Here is a 23,718-nt window from a genome sequence, read left to right on the forward strand (position 1 = left end):
GTAAGTGGATGCTTTTTTTGATGTTGTTATTTGACTATGGATCTATTTCATCTACATAGAAATATTCATGTATATGATGAAAACAGGAAGGAAATATATACAAACAAATACAGTTATGTTGTAGTGCTAGTGTTAGAGGGAACTTAAATTTTTTTTCTGACTATTCCTGCCTTTGCAAAAGAAAATATAACAATGCATCATTACTATTCAGTTATTATCATATTTCTTTTCAGATAAAAATGCTAAAAATAAGAACAAGCAAAGTCAGGAGAAATATTAATAGTAGTTAACATTTGTTAAGTGTTATATACGAAAGGCACTATTACATATTCTTTATAAGAATTAGCTCATCAGTTCCCCCAAACCTCCTATGGTCTTACTGATAAACCACATTGTTAGGTTTCAAACCCTAGTCTTCTCAAATGCTTCTGACGAATCTCTCCCTCTCTCTCTCTCTCCCTCCCTCCCTCTCTCCCTCTCTCTCTCTCTCTCTCTCTGACACACACACACACACACAGACACACAGTATGCACAGCCACCCTTCAGAAGTGCTCAAATTCCACATTTCACACAATCGACTCCCAGAGTGCAACGGGTGACAGGAGCCTGATTCTGGCATTTTCTGCCCCACCCCGCCTCCCCTACCCGGCCGCTCTGCGGGGAGCCAGCGGCGTGTCCCCCGCTGGGCTCTTCCCCTCCTGGCTGCACGGTTGGTTCCCCAGGCGCCCTGTGCTTGCCGAGGGCCGGCCTCGCCGTGCTCTGCACCCGCCTCGTGGAGCCCGCCACTGCCCCGTGGACAGGCTCCTGCCCCGCACACCTGCCTCAGGCGCGGGTGCAGGGCCCGTTCCTGCTTAGGAGGCTGAAAGATGGACACTGAGTTTATGCCATTCGTTCTATCAGTATTTATTGTTTGTTGATCATGAGGTGGGCCCCATTCTTGGCACTGGGGCTACAGTGGTAAAAAAACAAACTGACAAATCGCTGCTGCATGGGGCTGCGTGGGAGCCTGCATTTTAGTGGGGAAGTGTGACAATGGCAGACAGGGATGCTTCACTCCAGGCAGCAGGAAAAGGGGGTGGAGAGTGAGGGGGTGGAGGAAAGCTCTTCAGTGCGGGTCATTTCAGCAGGAGCCTGATGCGGTGGCACAGGGGCTGTGCGGGGAGGAGGGAGCTGGCTGCAGGCCTCCCACCAACCTGTGAGCAACCCAGCCTGCCCCGGGCCTGCTCCTGGCCCCTGTGCGAGACCCCTCCACCCAGCACTCACCCGGTGCACGCAGCGCTGATGGTTTGGCTTTTATTTCCCTTTTTAAAAAAGAACTTCATACAAGAAGCCCGTCAGATGCCATTAAAACATTTCAAGTTATGTTTTTAAAACAACTGCCCCTTTCTTTCAGCCTTGCGCAGCTCGCTCAATGCAGAACCAGAGCTGTGTGTGCTTGTAACTCCCCTTGAAGTGGCGATTTCCACTATTAATAAAGAAAAAAACCCAGTGGACTCAGATAAACGTTTAGAATTTCAGGTACCCAAATGTTTGGGGGAATAAAACCACGTTAAATATTTTACCTAGGTGGCAACTGGTCTCAGGAATTCCTAGGGAAGGCAGTGTGTCTGTTTAAGAAAAAATGACAGAGTAACTGCTATTCTGAAGGCTCTGCTCAACAGATGTGTAGAGTATAGAAATCTATGTATTATTAAATAATTCCTTATAGTATGCTCAAGAATAAGCGATTTGTGAGCCTGTTTACATTCTTACCATCTGGGTGCATTCTGTCGCCCATCTGTTTCATGTAATTATGTAATTATCAATATAAGGGAAGAATAGGTGATATAATTAACGAGAGAAACGGATCCACATGGAAGAGTAAAAATGACAGGCATCTGTCGAATCGCTTTTGTTTTTCTTCCTTCGTTGTTCACTGCTTTTTCCCTCCGCAGTCGCATTCAGAGTGTCGCTTGCAGCGCAGCCTTGGGAGCCCTGTGTCTGCCACGGCGCTCTCTCCTGCCTCCCTCTCTTTCTCTCTGTCACAACACGCGGGGGACAGGGGCAGAGTGATTGGTAAGGGAAAGAAACTGACACAACTTTGAAAGAAGTGAGAGAGGCCTCCTTGGGGCTGCTCCTTGATTTTCTACCCTGACAGTCATTTCCGGAGCATGAAATGCAACAGCTAGAACTCTAGGAACTGCGTAGATTAATTAGGGACAGAGGGAAGGACAGGGTGAGCGTGTGGCCCTTTCACAAGGTACTGGCCAACGAAACTGCTTTAGAAGAATTCCCGTGCCCGGTGCTTTTGCTTTAATGCCCAGGCTGAAGCAGGCAGTTACTTCACAATAGTGCAAGCATCCCAGTGGGTTGGGTTAACTGCCACATACTCCCACTGGAGGTGTCGCTGGAGTGGGTCCTGGGTGTGATGGAAACCTGTGGGCACACAGCTGGAACTCGGGCAGCTTCCTCACACGTGCTCCCCCCCCCCCACTAACTACGGGCAGCAGAGGGATGCACTTGTGTGTGCACGGAGGGGCATCACGGTGACCTCTCCATTCCTGAGAGCCCCGCCCCAGCTCTCCAAAGGACAGGTGCTCCCCGCAGAGGTTCTCCCCATCACCCAAGGAAGCTGGCACACAAAGAGGGGGCAACCCCTTGGGCCCATTTAGATGACAGTCACTATCGGAGAGAAGGCGTTGGAATCCCCACACTTCCTGCCCGTGACTCAGCGGGGCTCTCCCGCAGGCCTCCGGGTGCTTCCGCAGACCTTCCTACCCTTCCCCGCTGCTGGCCGGCCTTTCAGTGCGGCGGGGCTGCCCGGTGAAGGTGCGGGCCCTGGGTGCCGGGAGAGCTGAGAGAGGGGAGTCCATCGGAGTGCTGGGCGGCACTGAAACCACAGAGCGGCTCTCACCAAGGACTTAGACCTCACTCACAGACTGAGCAGGAACCTTAAAATACAATACAGTCCTTTCTTGACTTCTGCCTAAAACTAATTGTTTTAAACAGTGCCGCTCACTAAATATTGAACTTGCTCTGTTTCCTCTTGCTCCAGGGTCATTTTATGCATTGAGGTTGTGTTGTTTTAAGACCCTGTCCTTGTAGCATCCTGTGCCAGAGCCTCTGAGCACAGGGTCTAGGTCCAGACTCGACCTGCAGGAGGAGCTTGCGTACGTAGCACCGGCTCCCAGGAAAAAATAAGCAGTGCATTCACACCTACTTTTCTCTTTTCTTTGAATCAAACAGTATTCTTTGATAGATCCTCTATGAGGTGAATATCCATCCCCCAAACTGTCTGTATTTTGAATTATTTCCATAGGTGGTGTGTGTGTTTTTTGTTATTTGTTGTTTTATTAAAGCAATGGCTACCCATAGACCAAGCTTATAGGAGAAAATTACTGGGCACCCTGTAGGGAAACTATTTTGAAGGAGTAAGTAATGGGGGCAAATGTGGCTACATTGCTCAAGGGATTTGGTTGGCTTTGACTTTATATTTGTTTCCTTAATTCAAAGTTAAAATGACTTAATTGCAACCATAACTGACTAACCCATCAAGGACTTAAAGGGAAGACTACCATCTGATTCCTAAGAACCGTCCTTTTGTCATTTCTTTCTTCAAGAAACATTTCCGTTTATATTTTTTAGTATTTTTTTTTAACAAAAGAGCATAGAGTGGTTGTTCCTCAAGAGAAAATTATTATAAAAGATCTCCTTACATATATATTACATTCGATTCAAAAACAGAAATTAAAAGAATCTTTGTATTCTGTACCGAACCATACTAAAAATCGTTAAAGCTTAGACTAAATGGTTTTCATTTAACCCTCACAAGTGGCATTAATTTTTCAAGTGGTAACTGTTGCTTGAGATGCTATTGTGCCTGCGTGATAAATGTTTAATGCCTGGGTGGTACACGCATGGCTTAAAATCCATTATTTATTGCACCTTCGCTCGCCTGGCAAAGGTGACGATTTTATAGCCCCAGCAGTCGTGCAAACACATTTGTACCAAACCAGTGACTGCTGACACGTTTCCTCGCTGTAAATGTCAGTGGGTTTCGTGTGTTGCTGCCATTACGTCTTGTTTGGAAGCCGAACGCTGCACAGTTATGGGAGGCGCCAGATGGTGTCATTAACACAAACGCCGGGGCTGTTTGCCACTGACGTGCACGTGAGAAATTAAAAGCCCGGGGCCTGTCTCTGCGCTGAAGCGTGATGTCAGCGGGCACAGGTGGAAAGACAGCTCGCTGTGCCTGCCTTGTTCCCTCCCATCCCCCCAAAGGGGACATCAGGGGGTTTTTTTTTTTGCAAAATAATTTTATGTTGAATATACACAGGGTGAGCAAAGGGGAGCCCTTTCCCAGGGAACTCCTGCTTGATGGTGTACGGGGGGGGCGGGTCTTAGACACCCTGGGAGTCAGCCTGCGGCCCCACAGGCTCCCCCACCCGTGGCCAGCCAGCTCTGCGCAGGCCCCCGAGCGTGCAGCCCTGTGTGCCACGCGGGCCTGCTACTGCTCTGCGGGCCTTTGTTGTCGTTCATGGCTTCAGACAGCAGTAACTGAAAACTTAACCCCTTTTGGAAAAGTTTCCATTGAGAGCATGGAAGTCGTGTTTCTAAAAAAGTGCTGTCAAAATGGCCAGGATCTGGTTCAAATAACGAGGAGAAGAAAACAGCAGAAATTGTCTGTGCCAGTTTCTTTCATGCCACGACTCTTCTTTTCACAAGAATTAGCGGTGGAACCAAGGCCTTTACTTTCCCTGCTCGGCTGTGAAACATCTGAAGGACTGAAGGGAGCCTCCCACGTCTTACTAAAGTGTGTGTACCCACTTTTATTCCGCACTGGCCACTCCCTTTTATTGTCGTTCTGCTTCCCTCTCCTAAGGTTTCTGCTTTGCTCTCTACCAAGCTCCCTTTTCATTTTAATTTAAAAAGAAGCTGGATTTGTTATACCCTTCCCTGCAAGTCCTTCCCTGAACCAAGAGCTATCCCATTGATTCTGCCCAGATGCCTTTGAACTTTGTGTTTAGTCTCAGGGTCCTCTATAGGAATTTTCAGAAAGGGTTATTATCCTCTCAAAACAATCGCTGTGCGTTGCTCTTACAAAAGCCCGGGGAACCTTTTGGTGTGCAGAATTTTAAAGTCATGCGAAAGGGAATACAAACCATTGTTTGCATTGAGATGAAAGAGATGAGCTTAATTTCTTTGGAATAATTCAGAGATACAATTGGACATCAACAGAAATAATGAACCTGACTGAAAAACTAAACATGTGCCTGAAGGCACACCTTAGAAACTGAAAGTAGAGTCAGGCATGTTAGCTTGCTTACAGACACGCAAGTGTGTGTGGCAGATCCCCAGGAGCGAAAACAGAGACATGGTGGGGAGACAGCAAGACTGATCAGCTGTCTGCGGGACAGCATTCACTAGGACAGAAGTTCTCGGGGAAACGAGTTCCGTTCTCACCGCAGCCATTCCGCTAGCTGACCACCCAGAGGCCTGGAGCAGCCGAGCAAATAGCCAGCCTGGCAGCCGAGCGGAGCAAACAGCTCACTCCCTGGGGAACAAATTTCTCGCCTTCCTCGGTGCTGAGAGGTGGGGGTGGCAGCATCTACAAGTGGGCCTTGGCTGTCTCTCTCAGCCTTCTCTCCTGACCCTTCCTCCTCCCCGCGAGCCCCCGTCTGTGTCTGCTTCCCATATTGCCCATGCAGGACCCTTCTGCCTTCTTAGGACATCATCTGAAGATGAATTTTATAGAGACAGATCTGTGCTTCCGTGGCATATGTCACACCCTTCCAGACCTTGCACTGGCTTTTCCCTCCCGTCCAGAAAGTTGTTCTCTCCCTTGTCCACCTGGAAATTCCTTACTGATCCTTCTAATTCCAGCTCAGGGGTCACTTTCTCCAGGAAGTTATTCCTGACTTCACTGCTGTCCCACACCAGCCAAACCTCTGTGATTCCATGGCTTCCCAGCTGAGTCCAGAAGAGCTGCAAGCTCAGCACAGACTAAACTGCTGACCCCAAAATCATTAGATAGATGAATACTTACTTGTTCTTTCCATCCACTAAATTTTGGGTTGGCTTGTTACGAGGCAATAGCTTCCTGATACACTGCCCAGATCACATGTACTACATCTGATTTATTTATTAGGTCTGTCTCTCGACCTAATGAGAATTCCTTAAAGACAGAAACCAGACCTCATTGTTACCTCAACACTGAGGCCAGTGTCTGGCGTGTGGTAGATGTTCGATCTGTATTTGTTTAATTGAAATTGTTGAATTAAGCTCTATGTTAAAGTTTTACTGGTAGAATTTCAGGCACCAGGAGGCTGATGGGTTACCCTAATGCCCTGGGAATCACTGTGGATATCCAACTGCCTTCCTCACCAACAAGTTGCTAGAGTATGAGTTTCACACAGATTTTTTTTTTCCCCCAGAGTTGCTTCTCTAGCTGGGGAAATGTCTCTATGACATAGTAACTCTTTGCTCTATATTTGCAAGTTGCTTCTATAGGAAGAGGGCAGATTCCAGCCTACTTTCAGCATATTTAGTGTGAAATATTTTGAAGCCTGTGGCTAAATACGAACTGTTCATGCATCTCTGATAAGCCACATGTCCTACCCTTTAGACATGGGTAGAAAGAGAAGTACAGACCGAAGTCCTCTTTCTTCAAGCGAACAACGTTCAGACAGATGATACTTCAGATTCTCACAAACCTTCCTCTTAATTTTCTTTTTAGCAAACAAAACAACCAACAATACAACTTTTTTTATTTAACAAAATTCTCAAGAGAAGCCTATCACCAGTCATTTCATATATTTCTCTGATTTATTACCTAATTGTTAAGACATAAAAATTCTATATTATAAACATAGACAGACATGCATTTTATATTTAACATATGGAGGACCATTTTTGTCCTCAGAGACCTTTAGGGAAATCCCCTTGTTTCAGAAGGACGTTATTTAACAGGAAGAATATAAGTGTTTTTCAGAACCTTTGAGGCCACATCTTCATTTTGTTCCATTACGGTGGGTCTTTCATGGGGATATAAAAGTTGAGAATGATTAGACAGCTAGATGTTAAGTCAGTGAGTTGTGTGTTTTTTCCAAGAGATACATATATGATGATGTAGTAATTTGTGCTTTTAGAACAATGCAAATCAGGTAATTGATTCTGCAAACCATTCCCCTGCCATGGCTTTGCTTCATTCCTGCCTTTTGCTATGTGCTCACCCCAGAGAAGTCATTTCCCCAGTTTATGGCCAACACTGTACTGAAGATGATACCTGGAGTGCCCAGTAGCTGCCACATAACAGACAGGATTCGGTTAGTGTGATGCAAAGGCTCAGAGCACAGTTCTAAACACTTTTCACTGCCTAGGTAGGAAGGATGTGGAGCCAGTTGAGGGTACCTTAGTACATGTGCTAGCATGCCCTGTATTAGGGATTAATAAGTCTTTAGGTCTCTGAAAAGCCAACAGTGGATCCCCCTTGCCAATGTTGTTTGTTGTTGTTGTTAATTCATTTTTAGAGACAGAGGGAGAGGAATAGAGAGAGAAACATCGATGAGAGAGAAACATCATCGATCAACTGCCTCCTGCACACCCCCTACTGGGGATCGAGCCCGCAACCTGGGCATGTGCCCTGATGGGGAATCGAACCCATGACTTCTTGGTTCCCAGGCTGACGCTCATCCACTGAGCAATACTGGCCGGGCTCCCTTGCCAATGTTCGTGTATTGCATCAAAGCGACCATATTTTTAATGAATATGTGAGCTACTTGTTTGGGCTGTTATTTAATTAAAAGGAAGTGAATTAATTACCTTTATCAAATCTAAGATGCTATCAATTATAAGATGTACCTTTATTTTATGTACCATTAAGGGAAAAAATGTGGCCAATTAAACTATGACACAATGTCTTAATGAGAGTCCTGAACAGAATATGAATGAATCAGTCACATGTCTTACTGCTTTCAGATTTCTTTCATCTATTCAAAGAGGAGAGGCAATTTGCATTCCCTTCTATCTCATTGTTTGCTGTGTGATGGGGGGAGAAAACTTTTGCCTGTGTCTCAGTAGGAAAACGTAACACTGGTTTCACCTACTTATGGGTATCTGTCACCCTTTATTTGCTCCTGTAAAGCACTCGATTGTTGCATTGCAAGAAAATACAGAATTACAACCATTCCTCCAATGACTAATATTTGCTAGAGTAATATCAAATTTGCACCCCGCTGCTCAGTTTCCGGGCTTTTGTGGGAACACAATAAGTGTTCATTTCAATGCCAAATCATGGTGTAATCTTTTTGAAGACATTGTCAGCAGCAGTTAAACTCAACACGTGTTGTCACATAATGTACATCAGTCTCCAAAGTGATGACAATTAACAGCCATGACCAAATCGCCATGAGCAGGAAAGGACAACTATATGTCACTGCCTGGCTGACTGCAGCAGTTAAGATGACATGGACTGTGGGGCTGATTTCAGGGACGCTAACATGGAAAGAAAGAGCATCCTAGAATTGGTAAAATCCAGTAAAGTCAACTACCAAAGCACTTTCTTCTTCTAATATAAATGTATAAGAATGGTTGCAAATGACTGTCATAGGGTGACAATGATTTCAACTTTTTGAAACACTTGCAAAATAGTGATAATAGTCAGGTGATGACTGGATATAGTAGGGATTGGGACAGATGGAGATGATAGAAATTTTTTTTAAATGCACATTAAGGAAATTTACTCATTGAATCATCGAGGTTTAAAGGAACCATAGCAAAGATCCCTAGTTGCCCCCAAATCCATTCCTCCCTTTAACCTTAGTCATGAAACTTTACTTTTGTACAAGGCAGCAATGCACCCAACTAAGAGCATACATTTCCCAGTGCCCTTGCACCCCGCATGACCGTATGACTCAGTTTGGGCCCCTGAGATGAAGTAGCATTGGAACAGGAGCTCTGGTTCAGCGGGGAGGAAAGAAAGCCCTTTTACTCTTTTTTTTCTTTTTCTTTTTTAAATACATCTTTATTGATTTCAGGGAGAGGAAAGGAGAGGGAGAGACAGAGACAGAAACATCAATGATGAGAGAGTCATTGATCAAGCCCACAACCCGGGCATGTGCCCTGACCGGGAATCGAACCCCGGTCACCTGGATCCTAGGTCGACGCTCAACCGCTGAGCCACACCCGGCCGGGCAAGCCCTTTTATTCTTGACTCACTTCTCTCTCCTGCTGCCAGTAATGAGAATATAACATCTGGATCTCCAGCAGCCATCCTGGGCCATCCTTGAGGATGGAAGCTTTGCCCTAAGATGGGGGGAGTAAGGCAGGTAGAAGTCTGGGCCTCTAATAAGTTTATGGCACTGCCTCAATAGTCCTGGACTGTGTGTTTCCAGATTTCTTTTGCAGAAGAGAGAAATTATCTTCTGTCGTGTTTAGGCTACTGTTTTCTGTTTAAGCTGGATTTTCTCTTGTATGCAGCCAAGGCCAACTCTGCTTGCTAAAGGAGCCCTCTCTCTTCAGTTAGGATTCAATCTATGTGGGAGGAAACCACAAGAATCTGTTGAGCTCCCGCTGTTTGCCTGGGATAATGTGAAGCATGTAAAGGAATTAAAGGCATTATGTAGGCCTTTAAGGAAATAACAATTCTTCATAATTTTACAGAGGCAAAATTAGTGCCTCATTTACTTTCCAAATATTTAACGAGCGCCCAGGGTGTGCCTGGTGCTGTGGCGGGAGCGCTCCAGCGAGCAGATCCTGTAGTAACCACAGCCTGTTCTGCCCCATTTGCACAATTTTGAGTTTGCTGTTTCCCATGTTAAAAAGCAAGACAGAGAGTGCCCTGAGTCATCCGTGCTCCCAGCAGATACAGCAGGTGGAACAGTGTGCATTTTTCTAAGGTGCTGGAGCTACAAAAAGTGTTAGCAGCTCCCGATGCCCCAAGAAAGAGGAAAGTTGAGAGAATCCTTCATAAAAAGAGGCTCAGAACCACGGCACCTCCCTAACAGCGTCTTGTGCGCTGCTGGGACACAGCTGATGGATACCATACTTTTGAGCCTCTTTAATTATTTTAGCGGAAAGGCTTTGCAAAATTGCATTTTGTATCTGTGGGCGAGATTTTCAACGTATTGGTTCTTTTTTAAGCATCTATATCTCCCTACCCTTTACTCATTCAGTAAATACCACGATACGTTGCCCCAAAGAGGTCGCCCTGTGAACTTTGAAACTGACACTGGTGTTTATAGCAGTGTCCATATGTCATCGTTTGTTCTGATCAAACTGGGAAACAGAGGGCTTCTCAAAAAGAAAAGAGAGAATGAAAAAGCGTGAGTAAAAAATTACATTTATAAAGCAAAAATAGGCTTATTAAAAATTTCAGAAATTCTGTCCCTAATGGCTTTGAATCTCTCTGTCTTCCATTTTCTTTGCATGGACAGAGCTCCCTTTGAAGTCTTTGGAAGCTTTCTGTAAGAAAAAATATATGTACATGGGTGTGGAGCTGAAAATTGAGCTCATTGTTTTGCCCCTTTAAAATGTGTTTTTCGAAGATTTGCCTTTCATATTGCAGATGGCAGAGCGGATGTGCAATTTTACCTTGTGTAACATCTTTGCCTGAAAAGCTCCAAGTATTTGTAGACGTTTTTAATGAATAGTCCCCATGTTTGCCTGCTGAGGAAGGCAGAGGTTTGTGTAATTTACTTCCATTTTACACCTGAGGAAACTGATATTTAAGGAAAAGAGGCTCAGGATTTCAACCAGATGCAGAATTAAGGAAACAAGCCCAAACCTTGCTGCCAGGCTAATGATGCCCAGCCGGGTGATCCTGGAGGTCGAACATGACCTCCAAACACAGTGGTGTCATTAGAAAAAATTCACCGTACATATTCTCATGGGCCATTTTAGTATAAATTTTGCATTTATTATGTAGTATCGTTTGTATTTATTTTGACTGTTTTCTAGTTCACTGGCCCCTTTGTAGTTTTAGTAACTTCTGATTGTGGATCTGTTATTGAAATTGAATTTCGATAATGTTTTTGTAGTAATTCTAACTCATTCGAAGTACATAAGAGAAACCAAACCAGATGTGGAAACACTGGTATGTGTATATCAGATAAAATTATATTTTGATTACTTTTTTGTACACACAGGACAGTTAACAAACATGTATAAAACTCAAAACTATGTATTGGAGGTCTTGTGATAAACATATGAATTATGGCATAACTCAACTGAGCATGGACATCAATATCAATTTTACTGAAAAGACATTTTAATCCTAAGTAGCACTAAGTATATCCAAACCATTTGCTTAATCATTTAAGCAACTAGAAGACAACCAACTAAAATAATTTAAATCAGTAGAAGTTATGTCAATGTCTTTTGAGAAGGCTTGTTCATGAAATGTACAGTTAACTTATCTATTCTTTCATTATTTATTGAATGTCCAAAATGGTGGCAGGAATGATTCAGATAAAACAAACAAATAAAACAAAACAAAACAAATGCCCTGGAAAACAAAGATGCCATTCTCGAGCTTAGGAAGCAAACAGTAGGTGGATGGCAGCAAACAAACCAAATAAATTAACCAGGGTGACTAAGACCTTTGCGAGTGGGTCCCTCATTCACAAGACAGCCTTTTGTTTCAGCGGCTCGTAGGAAATCACAGGTAAATAATTTAAAACTTAAGCATGTGCTCGCTCATTTCTAGTCCCTCTTTCCTCATCTCAACTCCCCTCCCCCTCACCTATTTGTTATCCTCCCCCAGAATCTGTCACTCCCTGTCGCCCTCCCCCACCTCAAGTTCAGCTCTAGAATTCCCTAAAAGGGGTACCCCCACCTTACCATTCCCCTTCTCCTATCTAAGGGATGGGGCTTAAGGTTCTCATTTGAACTTGTTATGAGGCTCCTCATCAATTTTCAGGAACATTTCTTTTAGCCTTAAAAAGTCGGCTTACATACTGTGAAACGTGGCCTATTCCTTCTTGCTGGAGTGTATTTTAATCTCTACCTTTAAAATCATTCCTTTGTAGAAAAATGCTAATGAGCATCATTAGAAAAATAGAATCATAAATGTCTGAATGGACATGGAGGTAAGAGCCTGAGTCCCCACTGGTCCCTGGTACAGTATGTAGTCAAATAGCCTCCTCTGTGTGAGCTTTGAAATAATTTACTATTACAAGGCACATATAACTTCTGTCTATAAAATATGAGTCAATAGATAAGGCTTCTATTTTTACTTTACTATTAAGGAAATTAAAAACAAAAACCCAAAGCAGGATCTCCAGTGTGCTGGACATTTTTTCATAGATGTTGAGACCAAGAAACGAGGCTTGAACTGGCCCCGGAGAGCTCAGAGGGTCTTCCACGCATGGTTTGTTTTTTTTTTCCTTTACCATGAAACCATGAAAACCTGTAGTTTGAAGGAATGTAAAAGAAGGAAATATTCTGCTTTCCTTCAAAAATGACTTCCGCTTTCTAATATAGGCAAAACAAACCCTTTAGAAAGCAGCAGGAGCAGTCTTCATTTGCAGTGCCACTGAAAAACATCTCCAGGCTGGGAAGGATTTTTTTCAAGGTATTTAAAACCATCTATCCTAACAAAAGAAAAATGTGGCTTTTTTCAGGTCACTTCATCATACCTGATGATGAATATGTTTTTAATTAAAGCCTGGGCACAAAATTGGGCTTTACTGAGTCATTGTGATGCCTGATCACTCCCCTGAGACACCCACCATCAATGGTACTGATGCTAACTCTTGACACCCCAAGGCCACTTTGTGTATTCAGTGGTTAGAAAGGTGATTTCTGAGCCTGGCAGCTGTCGGTGTTAAAGCTATTGTGTGGGAAACAAAAGCCATTCTGTTCTGTTCCCCAGTCACCTTTGTATCATTGATATAGGAGCTGTTTCTTAAGTGGGATATGATTCTTTACCAGGGAATTTCATTACTGCCCATGACTTCTGGACAGCACAGGGGAATGTCTGAACATGGCTCCTATGGAAGGAATCTTGGGCTCTCACCTCTGTTAAGATGCTTGTGTTTTAATTCTGTTAATTAGACTCAAGATTGGATGCCAACATACTAACAACTATGCTTCCTGTCCTCCTTTCCCTAAACCACGAGACCCAAGCTGGCTAGCTTGTCTTTGCTGCCAGCTTGCTTGTCATGAAAATCAGAACACATACATGGTAGTACCAACATGTACCAGTATTAACTAGTTTTCTCGCAGAATTCCTCATTGACCTGTCCTGGGAAATTCTCATGGAGCAGATCAGAGTGATATTTATTTGAAGAGCAGACACTTTTCACCCAGGTGGTATCTTCATTATTGTCATTTAGAAAGGATATCAGTCTACAAGGTTTTCAGTTGCATATAAAAGAAAAAGGCTTCACACCTATACCCAGTACCATCTAGAAGGCAAAAGGCTTCTCTTCTCCAACTTTCATACAAAAGTCCTGGGCTTCACTATGATCAGGTCAAGGTAGATCACATGTCTGTCCTGGGTCAGTTGTTGAGCAAGGAGTTGTGGGATTATTTTATTTAGTTTATGTCAATCGGAGTCCTCTCTTAAAGATGGGAGTGGGCTCAGTCTCTTCCAAAATCAGTGGTGTGCTTCATTAAAGATGGAAGGGGGGGTGGAACAGATGCTAAGAGATGCCAGCAGTTTTAATTATGGAATCTAAAATCTCCAAACTTTATTTTAAATTTCTGTTAGATAATTGGCTCAAGACATTTTTCTACCTCTGTGTTTCTAGGCTAGCTAGAGCTAGAGATAAGGAACTTATCTTCTAGAGCTCACGTGTTATCTGGTAAATGGTAAAGCATGTGGCCATACCATGCCACCTTTTGCACTAGAAGCTGAGACCCCAGCTTTACATAGGACTTTACCATTAGCCCACTGGTCTCCCTACTCCTGGTATTTCAGGGTTTTAAGAAAATTGAAATTAGGTTTGCTTTACTATAATTTGAAGATCTCTGACCTAGACGATGAGTTAATGCCAGAGTAATGAGAATTTAACCAAGTAGGGTACATTGATAAGAATGTCATTCCACTGACTTCTGATCTCCATTGTTTCTGATGAGAAGTCAGCTGTAATTCTTGTTATTGTCTAGATACACAGTAAGCATCAAATAAAAATGTGTTGAATTAATGAATTAAAAATAGAAATAGAACCCAGCCAGCGTGGCTCAGGAGTTGAGCATCAACCTATGATCCTGGAGATTGCCATTCAATTCCTGGTCAGGGCTTTTAGGCATGATCCCCAGTGGGTGTTGTGCAGAGGCAGCCAATCAATGACTCTCTCATCCTTGATGTTTCTATCTCTCTCTCTCCCCCTCTCCCTTCCTTTCTCTGAAATCAATAAAGATTTTTTTAAAAATAGAAACAAAGTATCTGACACAGTTTAATGTTCTTTCAAGAATATCCCACCACCTCTTTGAAAACTTTCCTTTGTACATTTAATGCTCCCCTGCCCCAAGCTTCTGCAGGAATGTTCATCAAACAAATCATCAATCCAGGTAATTTTTAAAAACATGGACACTAAAATGAACACTAGTTACTTTCTGTGATTCTGTGAATCCTCTCTGAACAAGCTTTATCATCCAACATGTTTTTGCCATTTAATAAGTATTTATATGTCATTCTACAAATATTACTGAACACCTGCTGTGCTTAAGGTACTGTGTTAAGTAGAGTGAAGGATGCAGAATTGAATAAAAGATAATACTTGCCTTCAAGTACTCAACTATTATAATCTAATTGTAGCTCAAGTTTCAGGGAAACCTTGGACAACAGGAAAGACTTGATACCTTTCATGCAACTCTAGATTCTCTGGAAGCAACTTTTTGTCTTATTGTGGGATTATTTACCTTATTGTCTCTAATCAGAAATGTCCTCAGGTCTCCTTGAAACATCTGTCAACATTATGACAAAAATGACCTAAACCAAGAATTTTGATGTGGACCATCTTAGGTATTAGGTATATTTCCATATTCTTACATTAACATCTTAAAAATACCTCCCCATAAATTTCACCATGGCTGTGATGGGCACTATTCAGTTTGATTTGCTGATAATGTCGTGGTTAATTAGCTCCACATAATTTCTAATTTGAGAGTGTAGATTCAGCTACATTTTCCTCAAGTCCCTCTTTCTGTATTTTTTTTTCCAGCTGAGTTATGCCTTGTACCATACAAACAGAAAACTAACGCTGGAACCTAAAATAACTGTTAATGCCAGGATTGTGGTGGTTGGCGCATCCAATGTTGGAATCTCCTTCCTAGAGACATTGGTTTTTTGGTGAGTTGTTTTACTTTATTCATTTGTTTTTAAGGGGGCCTTCTCTCCCTCACCTGAGAGGGTCCCTTGAAAGAACAGACCTGGGTTTGTTTGTCACCCCACACACCTTGGAATATTCTAGACCAGGGTTTGTCAAACTGTAGCCCCCAGGTCAAATCTGACTGTCCGCCGGCTTTTGGAAATAACATTTTATTGGGACACAGACACATTTATTTATTTATGTGGTATTTGTAACTGTTTTCTTGATACAGCAGCAGATTTGAGTAGCTACAACAGAGACTATGTGACTTTTAGTGTTTAAAATATGTACACACTGACAACTTCCCAGAACAAGTTTGCCAGCCTGTATTCTGTACTAGTGTTCCCTTTATTGGCCAGATCATGACATGGAGCATCTGTTACAGATGTAGCTTTCTGGACCCGCACCAGATGCCCTGAAACAGAAACATCTGAGGAGGGCTCTGGAAACCTGCATGTTAACAGGTGCTCCATATGGTCAGGCTGGTTTGGGAACCAGTTTTGACTTTATGCATCACAAATAGGCTTGCAGAAATTGCAGACAGGCCAGGACCTTTTTCTCAACCCCTGCATTTTAGGTCTCAGGGAACAGAATTAAAACCCCCAGAAGACTGACACCTGCACTTCTCTTCAGTGCTATTTTCTATTATCCTCAAAGCACTGAACAGGTTTCTTCTCAGAGCCCATTTTCTTGATAGGTGATTCCTGAGGATTCTCAGCTTCCCCGACTAGCTCTCCATACGCTCATTGAATCTCAGCACCTCCTTCCTAGGAAGAGCCCTGGGTTATTTTCCAAGAATTTGGGTTCTGTACCTGATATTGCCACCCCTGACACAGAACCCTAGATGTATTGCTTAATGTCTCTCAGACTCGGTTTCCTCATTTATTTTTTAAAAAGTTTCATAGATGTTTTAAAAGAGCCTGACTTTGCAGATCTACAGATTGCTGAATTAAAAGAATCTCATTTTTTTTTGCCCTGGCTGGTGTTGTTCAGTGGTTAGAGCATTGGGCTGCACACTGAAGGGTATTGGGTTTGATTCTTGGTCAAGGGCCATGCCCTGGTTGTGGGTTTGCTCCCTGAGGCAACCAGTGTCTCTCTCTCTCTCATCAGTTTATTAAAGCTGGGGAGAGTGAAATAAAGGACTTATGGTAGAAGGAAGCAACAGGAGAGAGTCCAGGGGAGGGCCTACTTTTGGCTCACTAAATAGTCAGAGAAAAGGGGGCTTTGGAGATAGGCTCAGGGGTTAGCCCGGGATGAGCTGCTGCTGCCCATTGCTTCCCTGGTTGGAAGTCTCATGAGGACCCTTAGAACTTAGGACAAAAAGGACGCCTGAGAGGGAAGAAAAGCATGGGCATGCTCCCAGGAGAGAGAGAGCCAATAGGTCTTAAATCTTAATTTAGCTATATACCTAGTCATTATGTTTCATTTAAATGAGTTCATTAAGACATATACATATAATTTTCTTTTTGTGGAATCAACTTAGATTTAATAAAGATATATATAAATTTTAAATCAGTAGTTGGTTGATTAAATTCCTCAATCAGGCAGACTTTTTAAAAGCATTTTAAAGTACTCACAATTCTCTATCATCATTACAAAGATTACGTACACTAAAAATAGACTGGTATCAGTTTACGGATCTCTAATCCTTTAAGAGAGGAAATAGTTTTCTCATTATTTTCTCTAATTATTTTAAATTAGCAATCACCATAGTAACCTGCTGCATATTTTACTTTACCAGTGTAACTGCCATTTGAACTAGATTTTATAAATGATTTGAGCTGGAATGAAACTGAAGAAACACAGCTTTCACCAAATACTGCCTCTCCCCCCCACCCCCGGTGAAGATTAAATTCATATTTTGGAGGCAAGATTCAGAAAAATCACCCTCCTTAGGCTCCTACACAGTATTATCTAGCGCAGTTGGGGCATCACAGCTCCTGGAAAACCCATCTGAGGCCCAGTACAAGCAATCTCTTTTTTCAGAAGATCTGGTAATCCTGTCATCTGGTGACAAAAGAGGCACAACTCTTTGTTCTTATTCTGTTCACATGCAAAAAGATTACCTAGCTGCAATCGGCCCCTTCTTCAAAGGACACCACAGTCCTTGCATAAATTCTTTGCCCTCCTCACATCTTCCTTCCCGCAGGTGCCAAGGTGATACTGGGGAGCTGACCTGATTTACCCAAAGTCACCACTAATGACTAGGATGTGGGGAGGGAATATTGAGGGTGATGTTTTGATTTTTTTTTTTTTTTCGTGCAATATTTTGTCTGGTCCTCAGGGGCCACCATCCACAGTTATATCTGCACAGACACCCCTTCTTCTTTGGTTGTCAGGCCTGTAAGCCGCCTGGCATCTTTTGCTTGTCCTTAGGGCAAGGCCTCTCGGGCCCTCCAGTAGCAGTGTATGTGTGACAGGCATTTTCCTGCAGAGACACTGGGCTGAGTGGCAGCCCTGCCCTTAGAGCCTTCTGCTGCTTCCATCAACCCCTCCCAAGGCCATTGGCAGGCTGATGGAAGACTGGGCTGCAGGGTAATTCAGATTGGGGTGAGTCTTGAATAATGTACCCCCCACCTCCCACATATGGGTCTTGTGCATTTGTCTTCTGAGGGTGCTATGCCCAAGCAACTCCCCGGGGAGCCTTTCAGGCCCCCACTCCCCACCCTGCAGCCAGCGGAGGCTCCAGCTGCAGACGCTTCCTGGCTTTCTTTCCCCATCGTGTGCCCTGCCAGGGGGTGGCCCCTGGTGGGAACCAGAGCTGAGCAGGGGGAGGACAGCAGGTGCGGGCCAGGGGAGGAGCTGGGGAGGTCGGGGTGTGGAGGAGAACCCCTCTTCATCCAGTGGTGTGGAAGGCAGTGAACTGGAGGTGAAAGGCAGCTCTTAAGGCATTTTTCTATAAATTATCTGTGTTCCCCATCATGCCCAAGACAGTCAAGTGCTGCACCGGAACTGTGTCCAAAGTGTGGTTCCTGTAGCCCATAGGTTGTATTCTTTTGGCTGCCTGGGTCTTTGGGACTGAAAGTTCTTGGCTTGGGCAACATAAGCGTTTCATATATATTATCCTTTGCAGTACTTCTAGTCACAAGACGCCTTAAAACCCAACCACTGGAAAAAGCAGAAAGAGCTTGGCCTTGGCCTTTAGTCCCCCTGGGCTGCCAACCAGCACCATGCCCCTGACAGGTGGTCCTGGTCCTCTCACTGTGCTGGGGGAGGGTCACAGCAGGGGACCCCCATGGTTCCTGCCAGCTCGAAGGTGCTGTCACCCTAGGAACTCCACTAATTGAATCACAGTTTTAAAGGGAATTCCCTCTTCTTGGACAAACAGCCAGGTCCAGGGGTAAGCTTCTATCCCCCGAAAGCTGTTTTCAGAAAGCAAGAGGCCTCCTTCCACAAAGCTTAGAGTCACATTTTTACCAGTCACTTTGTGTGCCAACTCCAGCCCTGCGGAACTCCCCAAATGTAATATACTTTGAATATGTCAGGCTTTCCACAAAAGTACTCCAAAATCATTTTTAAAAGAAATATGGGAAAGCTATACCAAAAAGGGCAGGAACCAAGCCTCTGGATGTGTTTTTTGGGCCTTTTCCCTCCCAGCATGGTCTGTGGACCAGCGGTATCCGCATCGTCCAGGAGCCCCTTTAATAGGCAGAACCTCAGGCCCTGCCACGGACAGTGGCCCAAAGAGAGAGATTCATTCCCAGAGTCATACCAAGCAGCTCCTTCACTTTCTCTTGGGCATGAAATGGCTGAGCTAAAGCCATTACTATTTTATTCTGTTTCAGCTCGCTCGTGTCTGTGCCTCTGTGTATTATATTGTCTATTCCTAATTATGGAGCAGCTCCTTTTAATCCATTACTTTAGAGTCCTTACTAATTCAATTTTGATGTAAAGAATCTCTTGAAGAGCCTGCAATGGCACTAGAAAAATGCATCCATAAATCCTGGAATGACTTGACTGAAAGCAGCCCTGGGTGACGGTTTGACAACCCTTTGTGTAACCAGAGAAACAGACACTTCGATTCCTGGAAAGTGCTGGGGGGCCGTGAAGCCCAAGCTCACCGTGTCCTCCAGTTCTACCACCCAGACCCACCAAGCACTCTCACCAAAGGATGAAGCCTCCAGTTTTCCACCTAGATGTCCATTCCTCACCTGGTAACAAAGAATAGCCGAAATAGTAGGGCATGCTTGCAAAGCTACAACTGAGGCCGGATGACCGTAACTCCTGTTATCCGGCTGCACAGGACCACACAATATCCGGCGCAGCTGTGGGGCCTGGCAGGAGCCAGCCGGGCGCTTAATTAGGCTTTTTATCTTTATGTTTGTCTGAGGACATCTGAAACCTTCGGTGTGGCCTGTCACTAATTAGGTGACTAATTAAGTAGTTAATGCTTCCTTGCTGATCTCAGACTGAACCCCCAGTGAACAGGTTGGTGATGATAACTGTTCCATACTGATGATAACTGTTCTGCCACATGAATTGATGGACATGTGCCCTCTGATGGCCTTTTTGGTACCAGGGCAAATGCAGCATGGCAGCTAGGCATGGTACCTGGGGAGCAGGCAGAGATCAACAGGGCTGGTCCAGTCTCACCATATTGTATGGGGGCGTCACGATGGGACCTGTCAGGGGCTGACACAGAAGCTGTCTTGTGGCTGGGGTGGGGGTGGGAAGGTGGGGACACTTATGTCAGGCTCAGAGGCCCGGCCTCCCCAGGCAGAAGGACCTGACATTCTGCCACTAGAAAATAATGACCTGGAACTCTCCCCAGGGTGGCCGATCACAATCGGGCTTCCTAATCTGATTCCAGTATTTCGGTGTAGTTGATGTTAGTCCATTCCTGCTCAGTTCAGAATAATGGCTCAATGTATATAAACACATGCTCAAGGTATAAATATATATATCTTTACTACATATATATGTGTGGGCATGTGTATGTGTGTGTGTGTATATATATATATAACATCATTAATCATTTCACTAAATCATAAAGCAAAGCCCAGTTTCATTTTGTTCTGTTTCACCAGGACTCCCAAGCTTTATTCTTATTTGTTCAATGGGCATTTCAAACATTACACTTATGTTCATTTTCTTTCAGTGAAGATTTATGTTTTATTTTTATGTAGAGATGCATAAGCCTTTCATCTGAGATCCTGAATCCCCAGATACCCACCCCCACCCCCCCGCCTCCTGTTCCTTATCCTGGACCACTCCTCTCACCTGTTTGGTCCCTAGAGTATCCACAGAGCACCGAGATCACTGCAGGCAGATTCTTGTAGTTACTGTTGGGTCCAGTGTTGATTCTAGATCCTTTGTCCCAGAACACAAGCCCGTACTCAGGCAGGCAGAAAAGACTTGCTCCTTGGCCCCTCTCTCCAGGCGCCTCCTGGTTCCTGCTGGGGTTCCCATGAGCAGAGGAGCCATGCAAGATGACCCACGAGCGAACAGAGAAGTAAGGTCAGGGGGAGAGCTTTCTGCCTCTTCCTTGCCCCGTGAACACTCCATCCCCTTCTAGAAGTGCTCAGAATCCTTGACCCCACACTCTTTGGTCTCCACTTGGAGGCCAGAGTGTGCTATTACCAACAGCTGCATGGCCATGGATGAAACTGCTGCGCTATTTATACTAAGAACAAAAATGAAATAGCCAAGGACCTTATCAAAAAAATCTTTGTGATCTAAATAGAAAAAAATATTGCTGAAGAAAGTTTAAAAATTTTCAGGGACAAACTGATAGATTCTCTTAATATATTATACTTATAATAAATATTTTATTTCTTCTTCCTTATATTTTCTTCTAATATTGGAAATTCACATAACTCCCCAACTTTTAATTCCCAGTTTATCATTAATTTTGTGACATTATATGTTATCATAAAGCTCCAATTAAATCTGAGTTATTCTTTGACTAGTATAACATACAGTTAGATTAAATATCTATCTTGAGCTAGGATTTAATGTTACTTGGCAAATACTTTTGTCATTGTTTTGAACAATTAAGAAAGCAGAGATTTTAGTAAATTAAATTGGAACATTTAGATTAATATGGATAATTATTCTTTCTCTACATTACTTATTTGTTCAAATGAAAGCAATTAATGATGAATCTCTTGCTTTGGTTGCCCTTGCTATGTCAAAAAATCAGCAAAAACAAAAAATAAGCATTCACCTGGAAGGCTGACAGGTTTCTAAGGGTAAGCGACATGAAAAGTTTACGTTTCTTTCATCATGTTCACAATAAATTGGCAATGTGACCCTCTTTATTTGAAGGATGGGGATGTTTAGACCTCATTTTGTAGCTGTCCTCCCAAAGCATGGAATGAAACACAATACCTTTTACTTATTTCCCTGGATACTCTAATCCCTCCCTGCTTTACAAGTATCTCTGAGCTGTTCCTCCCTTTGTATCCACAGCAACGTGAAATCCCCACTGGAATTATCTGCTGTGAAAATGCAGGTGCACTTGTTTAATGTTTCATTGGTTTGAGCACTTAACTTGAACTTTCCTTCCCCCCAACATGGTGACCTTTGATTTCAGAGCAGAGGGCTCACAATGCTGTTGGATATTGTTTATATACATTAAGCCATCACCATTAGATCTGAGAGTTGCACTTTCTCCATGGTTGGGCTACTCCTGCTATTTTGTCTAATGCATTCCCAAGCCCAAGACATGCCCTGGGACCTGCTATTCTGTTTGCAGGAACTTTTAAAATATTCATAGGTAATCAAATTAAAAGTCTTAAACATTTGATGTCCATATTTCATCCTCAGAGAGCTAAAATCTATTAGAATTCTGCATTATAAACTTCATGATTTTGGGCCAATACTCTTAGATAGTTATAATGTAAGAAATTAAATATTTGAATGTTTCTAACTCAGATTAAAAATTAAATAAAAAATATGAAGTTGGAGGAAATGGAAATGCTGGTGATAATCTCATATAAAAGCATGGAAAAGGCAGGGAACTTGAATGAATGGCAAGAAGGAAGGGGAGGTTAGGTTAGGCCCTGTGCATAGGGCCTATCTACCATGCTCATGAATTTGTATTTAACGGGCCCAACTGCCACCATTTCCTCCATCCCTTGCTATTTATGGTCCCCATTAGTAATGGCATCCCACTGTTGCTAGGCCCTGGGTGACTCCCCATCCCATACTGGTTCTCAGAACCATACACATGCCTTCATTTTGTCAAATTCTTGTGGAGTGGTCTCTGGCTGGACTCTGACTGATACCAGGATCTTCCTTCATCCCCACCCACTCTTTTTTCATGAGTCAACATGAGTGGAGACTTCTAGTAGCCTTCCAGCATTCATTCTGCACTTTGTCCTTGGTAACAGAACCCTGGGCAATGTGGTTCTTGGAAAAATCCAGTGTTTCTCTTTGAAAAACCACATTTGCTGCTACATATGGCCATTCACTGAGTTTTGGCAATGCAAACAGAAATGTCATGCGAAATTTTAAGGAAACCTCCTTAATGGGCAGTCCTTCCTACCCTTTCCTCTTCCTTCTGCCTATAGTGCGGATGTAGGGTGTGATGGCTGGAGCTCTAGGAGCCACCTTGGAGGTGAGGAGCCCTTGAGAATGGAAGCCACCTTAGAGAAGCAGGGCCATAGCCTCTGTTGACTTAACGGCTCCCCCTTAACAGCACTAGACTGGTTGCTTCCAGGTTTCTTAAGTACAGTTGTAAGAAAAATTTGCTGGTGGAGATATAGGGAGAGGTGGGAGCGGAACATGAAGAGGAGACAGGGTTAATGGGGAGACACCTGTCTTCTGAATCAGGGGAATGGAAGAGTACGTTGTAGAAGGCAATCCCTGGAGGTGGCGAGAAGGGAAACAGAGGGAGGGGGTTGCCTAGTGGCTGGTCTCTGTGTTTCTGTTGTTGTTGCTTTTTTATGATGTGGGAGATGTCCTCATTTGAGAATGTAGAAGGGGAATAGTAGGGAGGGCAAGAAAGGTTAAAGTGGTGACCGTACAAAACGAATTTGGCTAAGGCTAAAGAAAGGGAATGGAAAGCTGTTTCCTTTTTTTTTTTTTTTTAAATCCTCACCCTAGGACATGCTTAGAGAGAGGAAGGGAGAGAGAGGGAAACATCGATTGGTTGCCTTCAGTACGCACCCCGACCAGGGATCGCACCTGCAACCCAGGTATGTACCCTGACCGGGAACCAAACCGGGAACCTTTTGGATGACACTCAACCAACTGAGCTGGTCTGGTCGGGCGAAAGCTGGTTCCTTTAGAGGTAAGAATCCAGAAAGTACTCCCTCCCCTCAAATCTTTTGGAGAAATCTCTAATTGCATAATAGCATAATTCAGGACACTACAGTGTGGTAATTTGGCAATCTACAAGCTTTTTACCCATGTGATTAGATCATTTCAAGTTATTCAGTGCCGGAGGGATTCGTTTTTGTAGTAAAAGATGTAGCTGGAT

At 43.7% G+C, this 23,718-nt stretch overlaps 1 protein-coding gene across 1 annotated transcript in view; it reads left to right on the top strand.

The window, feature by feature from the left end:
- Positions 1-23,718, top strand: part of CFAP61 (cilia and flagella associated protein 61) — a 167,317-nt gene that overhangs the window by 77,765 nt on the left and 65,834 nt on the right. The window contains exon 18 of the mRNA XM_081150149.1: positions 15,147-15,274. Coding sequence (XP_081006275.1) covers positions 15,147-15,274 — 128 coding nt within the window. The remainder of the gene's footprint in view (positions 1-15,146; positions 15,275-23,718) is intronic.

This window comes from Miniopterus schreibersii, assembly GCF_964146895.1.
Source record: "Miniopterus schreibersii genome assembly, chromosome: 10".
Taxonomy (NCBI): Eukaryota; Metazoa; Chordata; class Mammalia; order Chiroptera; family Miniopteridae; genus Miniopterus; species Miniopterus schreibersii.